Below are 6,424 nucleotides of genomic sequence, written 5' to 3' on the forward strand. Positions count from 1 at the left end.
GAGCCTCGGAATAAATCTTGCGGCACCTACGTGGGATATATGGCTTGTGTCTAGCAGAAGGCTGTGCACCGGACCACGGGAATTGGAGCATAGCCTCAAAGATTTGTGTATATTTGGCTTCTTCAAGTGCTGGAAGAGAGTGAATAACCATTAGTCATGTTAAAGTATCCCATAGTAATCTAATTTTCATCTTGTGGTCTCGGTAGGAAATTGGTAATTGGGACCAATGCTGTTCTTCTTGGAAACGGTTTAAAAAAAGTCATCATTGGCTGCTGTCAGCAGCAAGGGGAGAGAGGACTTTCGGCTTTGAAGGGGAGAGCAAGCGTGGATCCCCAGAAGTGCAATATCGGGGTTTATCTGAGATGGATCGTGCTGGAGAACCACGATGTTTTGCTACCACCACCACAAAAAAAGCAGGGAACAAGCGCTGAAACTGCCGGGTCATGATTTCCAACCTCTTTTGGATATCCCTTGTCATGTGAAGGTGACTCCTCATGCCTCGGAGTGACAGCAGTGGATGAAGTGAGGTGTTTGCTGTGGCAGGGGCGATAACTCCTTAATTTCTGGAGCAATGAGTTGGGAAGAGCAGCAGGATGGAGCCCTTGCTCAGCCAGACAGGCCAACACCCATAGCTAATTACAATACAGCACCCAGTGATAATTAGTGTCAGTGTTCTAAGCTGGCTAGAAATAATTGCAAGTTCTGCAACAAAATAATGGGGGTTTAATTTGCTTTTTGAGCTGTTGCGGTTTTGCATAGAGAAAACACGAGGGTCTTCCAGCAGCAGGGACTCGCAGACATCCGTGGGAAGCTTCTGGGATTAAATGAGTATTTCTAATTGGGGCTTAAATCAGGAAATAATCAGCCTGCCCTTGCCTGGCTGCCTGTCCCTGCATGGTTTTGCTGGGGCAGGAAGGTCCCTCTGGTGGGGACAGGAAAAATACAAATGAGGGGGTTGATTAAGCGGCGTGGAAAGATATGAAAAGCTGCAAGTGATGAATGAGGTTTATTTCCGCGTCCTCCCAGGTGGCTCGTAAGCATCGTACAGCCCTGGGGAGTCGGAGGCAAAACCCCTGAGGATTTGTGCTTTGAGCACGTGGTTTTTGTTTGTTTTGGGTTTTTTTTCCCTTCAATGGAAATTTCCTTTAGCTGCTTGGATGGGTGGGATGGGAGAATTTATGGCTGGCGTTTGCTGACAGCAAGTGTCCCACTCGCCCTTTTGCTGGTTGAAAATGAAGATGCAGAAGTTCCTCACCCTAAATTGGGTGGGTTTGGGGCAGGCTTCAGCCAGGACTTTCCAGCGGAGTCCCAAAGTGCTGCCAAGAGATGGAGATCGAGGTCTTCAGCTGCAAAATGCCAGTTTGGATGGGCTCAAGGCTTCCGAGCTGGGAGGAGCTGGAGAAGTGGGAAATGGCAGCAGATATCTGCCCCCCATTCTGTTTTGCTGTGCATTTGGATATTTAACTTCTTCTTAACAAAAAAACCCTCCACAACAAAGCAACAGGCTATCTCACTCCTGGTGCAACATCATGCGCTTTGTGGGTTAAAATATAATAATAATCCTGGTATCTGCGTGGCTATCGTGATTATCATTGCTTCTGATGTTGAGGCTTTGGTTTTGCAAAGTTTCTCTTCTTGATTTGTGCTCAAGGTGGCCAGGGAGCAGAGGGCAGGGCGTGCAGCATGCCCCAGCGGGGACGAAAACACGTGCCCAAGGAAGGCTGCAGGAAGGAATTGCCTGTGCAAGCCCTTGCACGCTCCCTCCTGCAGCGTCCGGGTGGGAAGGGAGGCTGTAATTCTCAAATAACATCATCCACAGGGTGGTTTTCTCTGTAGCTGCCACTTTGGGTGCCACCAAATTACAAGTAGCATTATCAATGCAAATTGCCATATTTAGAGTGCAATTGCTATTGCAGTATCATTGCAAAAAATATTATAAATATATATATATATATAAAAAATATTGTGATTTCCTGGTGGGTCTGCATGCTGTTGCAGTATCATTGCAAAAATTATATACATATGTATATATATATCTCATATTGTGATTTCCCCATGGGTCTGCATGTTATTGCAGGATTATTGCAAAAATTGTATATATATATATGTAAAAAAAATAATATATATATATAAAAAAATATATATAATATTGTGAGTTCCCGGAGGGTCTGCATGCTATTGCAGTATCATTGCAAAAATTACATATATATATATATATATATATATCTCATATTGTGAGTTCCCAGTGGGTCTGCATGCTATTGTAGTATCATTGCAAAAATTACATATATATATATATATATATATATGTATGTATATCATATTGTGATTTCCTGGCGGGTCTCCATGCTTTGCTGATGTCCTCGATACGCAAAGGTCTTTGGATTTATTTGGTGCACGCAACTGCTCTTGCACACCGTAAGAGCAGCTACTCAATGATCTTGTTTCCCCCATGCAAACCTCGTGCACTTAAATTCCTCGGCAAAAAGCTGGGAAGGCAGCAGACTGGCGACCTGCCGGGGCAGCGGTGGTTTCTGTGCTTCCCTGAACACCAGCCGGGAAGAAAAAGCAATTTTCTAACTTTAAATGACCCACGAGTGGTAACTCCCAAGCCATTGTCCCCTCGCTGGGCGTGATTACCATCACAGGGCAGGGTAGGGAGAAAAGCAGCTTTTTAATTTTTTTAGCCTCATGTTTGATACATTTTGTTAACATGCCCCTCTGCAATAACGCCTGCCTTCATACTGCAATGCAATAAAATCGGCGTTCGCGTTAGAAGTCTCTTTACTTCTGGAAAACATGGTGCCCTTGGTGCCGGAGATATTGAATGCATCTGTATTCTTGACAGCTTTTTCTGTTTTCATTAAGCGAAAGAGGATATTTAGAGGCGAGCTGGGATGGAAGTTGGTTCATAACTCAGAGGAGAGCGAAGGCTGTGGGATGCAGGCTACTGATTGAGGACTCGGGGTAATTTTATTTAGTTCAAGAAATCCCCGGTTTAAGGAGGATGCTGCGTCCTGTGATACCTCGACCGTCGCGTCGCCGTCGGGAGGAGAGGAGCAGGAGGCATGATGTCGCAGAACCTGGCTGGGTTTGCAGAATTGGATTAATTTGCATTAGATTTATTGTAAACACAAATCTTTTCTGAATTGCTGTTTGGTTTAGGGAGGAAAAAATGACACGCTTGCCTTAAAATTTGTCATTTCAAAGGGTTTTGCTCGCTTGGTCCTTTCACTGTACCAGCAGTGGGATTTTAATCTGCCAAGTGATGACACGCTCATAGAAGTAAATAATGCTAGAGCCTGACACACATTTAAATAGTATTTGAAAACTTTTAAAATCCTTAAAGGCTCTGCTGTTGCATATGGATTACTACAATCTTATTATCTGGATCCGTGCAGGAGCGGGTGCTCTGGGCTCTCCCTGAGGTTCACGGAGAGATGGAGCCACCTCCAAGCATCATCCAGCCAGCCATGGCCTCCTGCATCCCTGCCTGGAGGCTTCTGCAGCTTTTGGGGACCAAAGAGGAGACGGATAGGGAACAGGAGAACAGGACCCTGGCTGGCATGACATGATTTTCCATGACAAAGCCTTTGGTTTTGTTATTTTTGCTTCTCCGCCAAAAGCAAACTCCGTTCCCGGGTGACCATAAGGTTCCACACCCAGGCCTGGTCCTGTGCACGTTCTCGGGTGGCGAATGCATCTGGTGGGGTCTGAGTTAGGGATGAACGGCATCTCCATATGCAGGCCAAAATAATTTCGTGGAGTATTTGGGAAGGAGCTACCTGCTGAGATGGATACGTAACATGCAGCACAGCGAGGAGTGTTTTGAGGGCAGTGGGGAGCTACAGCAGCTCACACAGAGGTCGCCGGGGCTGCCAGCTTAACCCGATTTCAGGCTAATTGGGCAACGAAAGGAGATGCTGAGATGTTGGAGGCTTCAGTTCTTCTTTCAGCACCTGCCGTTGTCTTTCCCAGTGGAGAACCCCAATGGCACAAATCCAACATTTCTGTAATTCCTGCCGTCGGGAAAGCCCTGCTAGCCATAACGGCGCGGCAGCATCCAGCACCTCATCTTTGATCAACTTTCGGCGATTAATCCTGTCGTCAGTAATTAAGCAGAATGTCAAATAAGCAGGATGCTCTTCTAGGATCGGTGGGTGCAGTTGGGAATGGGGTAAGCTCCAGCTGAGGACCGCGAGGAAGGACTCTTCATGTTGGGAGAGCATCTCAAAGGACGTGGTCATCCACTTCTTCAGACTTGCTGAAGGAAGAGCTGTCGGTCCAGGAGGTTGGGATCCACCTCCCCATCAATTTGGGAAGGAAAAACAACTATCGAGCTGGTTTGGGGTGGTTTCTGTGCAAGGCGCAAGCTGCTGGTGGGGATGGCAGGGTGTTTCTCCGTCTCTGAAAGGCAAATGCATGAACCCTGGGGATGTTTGTGTTTCCCCAGTTGCTTTCAACTCGCCGGGTGACACTCGGCTGATTTGCTTTTTCCCGGCGGAGCCTTTGCTTCCGTTTTCTGCAGCCTCCTCTGGCCAAACACTTTTCCCTTTCCACTGTGGGATACAACAGACCCCGATCCGAGATGCGTTATAACCCTTTGCTTTTAGCCCCATTTATCCTTCCCTTCATCTTCTCACTTTCCAGACTATTTAATGGATCGATTAGGACCCAGAGAAATGATGAATAATGTTTTTCAGCTCCAAAACCAATGTGCCGCAATAGCGCAGGAGATTCCAGCTGATGGATGGTACAAGCGCAACTGGGTTATTTATTGACTTTTTCTTGCAAGGAATGGTTTATGCAGAAACCTCTGTTAACTACTAGCCTTGGAATTGAGAGGAAGAGCCCTGAGGCTCAGGATGGTCTTTCTCCATCCTGCCTCGTGCCTGGGAAAAATCTATCGACCTGCACCCTTTGTATCCCGGTGCTGACCCCAAAGCATCCGGGGTTTATAGGGAATAAATCTTATTTCTCTGGATCGGTAGCCAAGGTGGGCGGTAAAAGGGTTAGTACAAAAGACGCAGTTTGTGCTGAAAGGGCTCTGATTGCCACCGTGCCCCTCGTCAGCATCTGAAAATAGCTCCTCATGACGGCTGAGTGTGCCATGTCCATAGCCACCGCGGCGTAGTGCTGCAAAGGAAGCATCAGGTGAAATCAAAACAACGTGCTTGAAATCTTGCACTGATAAGAATGCTTGGGTTTTTGGTTTGGTTTTTTTTTTTCCTCCCTTCCCTTCTCCTGAAGAATTAAAGTGCATTTTTTAATTCCCTGACAGCCGGCAGGGAGATGGGAAATAACCTCTGCGGCACCGTGCTTGCAGCAATATCTTAATTTTAGCCTCTGCCTCTCTCCTTGCAACGCTCGTGGTGGCGTCCGGCTAATCCGCATCCCTCTGTCAGGGCTGACGTGGGAAGTCGTGGGATGGATGCGGCCAGTAATGAGTTCAACAATGAGCCTCTCATAGATTTTGCTGGCTGTTTGTCCTCCCTTGTCTCCCGGCCACGTTTGGAGGTTGGGACCACAGCATCCCTTGCAGGAGGAGACCTTCGGGAAGGGTTGGCGTGACCGCGGTGGGTTTAACGCTCCTGTTTTGCAGGTGATCGGCCTCGTGATGGCTTGGCTGTACTGGCAAAAGCTCGACGAGATCTACTCCAAGCTGGACACCGTTGACTTCAGGATCCTGGAGATGCGGGATTTCAGCTTCGGGGCAGTGGATCTGAGCGGCGCGGGCTGGTGCTGGTGCTTGCCCAAGGAAGGGGGCTACATTCCTGTCAATGCTGAGGATGAGGAAGACGAGGGGGAGGAAGGTACCGTCTGCCACAGCAAAGTGTGAGAAGGTGGAGGACTGAAAGGCAGCTCGGAGCGAAGCCCTTGGGAAGGCGGCGGGTGCTGAATGAGCGAGTGACGCAATTTATCTTCTCAGGTCCAGGAGATACTTCGGGGGAAACTGTAAAGTAACGCTGGAGGGTTACAGAAAACACAATGCACAGTGCGGGCACATGAGCTCCCCGGGGTCCTTTTACTACCTTGTTGTTTTGAAGCTTTTGTACATTTCTTTATTGGGGTTTTGGGTTGTTGGTGGGTTTTTTTACGCAATAAATGTGACTTATGTTGTTTTTTGCAAAGTCGCTTCCGCTCGCTGCACTTTGGGCCGTCGGGGAGGGAAGTGGCACCTTTGTCATTGCACTTTGGGGCGTCTTTATTGTTATATTTACCCTGCTCTGCTGAAAAACAGTGGCTTTATGGTAGATCCCAGGTGTGCCCAGGCTCCGGAAAGACATAACTAAAGGAAAAAAAGCAGCAGCTTGCACTGAAGAGCCTTTCCAAAGGGCTTTCCCGGGAATCAGATCCCCAGGGAGGCACAACTTGCACCTCCTGGAGCAAGATGGATGTTTGGGCAAGGCTTGCACAGGAGGAA

The 6,424-nt window shown here is 47.8% G+C and overlaps 1 protein-coding gene across 4 annotated transcripts in view; it reads left to right on the forward strand.

Moving 5' to 3' along the window:
• Nucleotides 1–6,131, forward strand: part of LOC102060129 (tetraspanin-15-like) — a 99,129-nt gene extending 92,998 nt beyond the window's left edge. For all 4 annotated transcript variants that reach the window (XM_055696044.1, XM_055696045.1, XM_055696046.1 and 1 more), the window contains one exon: nucleotides 5,603–6,131. In XM_055696044.1, coding sequence (XP_055552019.1) covers nucleotides 5,603–5,839 — 237 coding nt within the window. In that variant the 3' untranslated portion in view covers nucleotides 5,840–6,131. The remainder of the gene's footprint in view (nucleotides 1–5,602) is intronic.
• Nucleotides 6,132–6,424: the final 293 nt, after the last annotated feature.

This window comes from Falco cherrug, chromosome 18, assembly GCF_023634085.1.
Source record: "Falco cherrug isolate bFalChe1 chromosome 18, bFalChe1.pri, whole genome shotgun sequence".
In the NCBI taxonomy this organism is placed as follows: Eukaryota; Metazoa; Chordata; class Aves; order Falconiformes; family Falconidae; genus Falco; species Falco cherrug.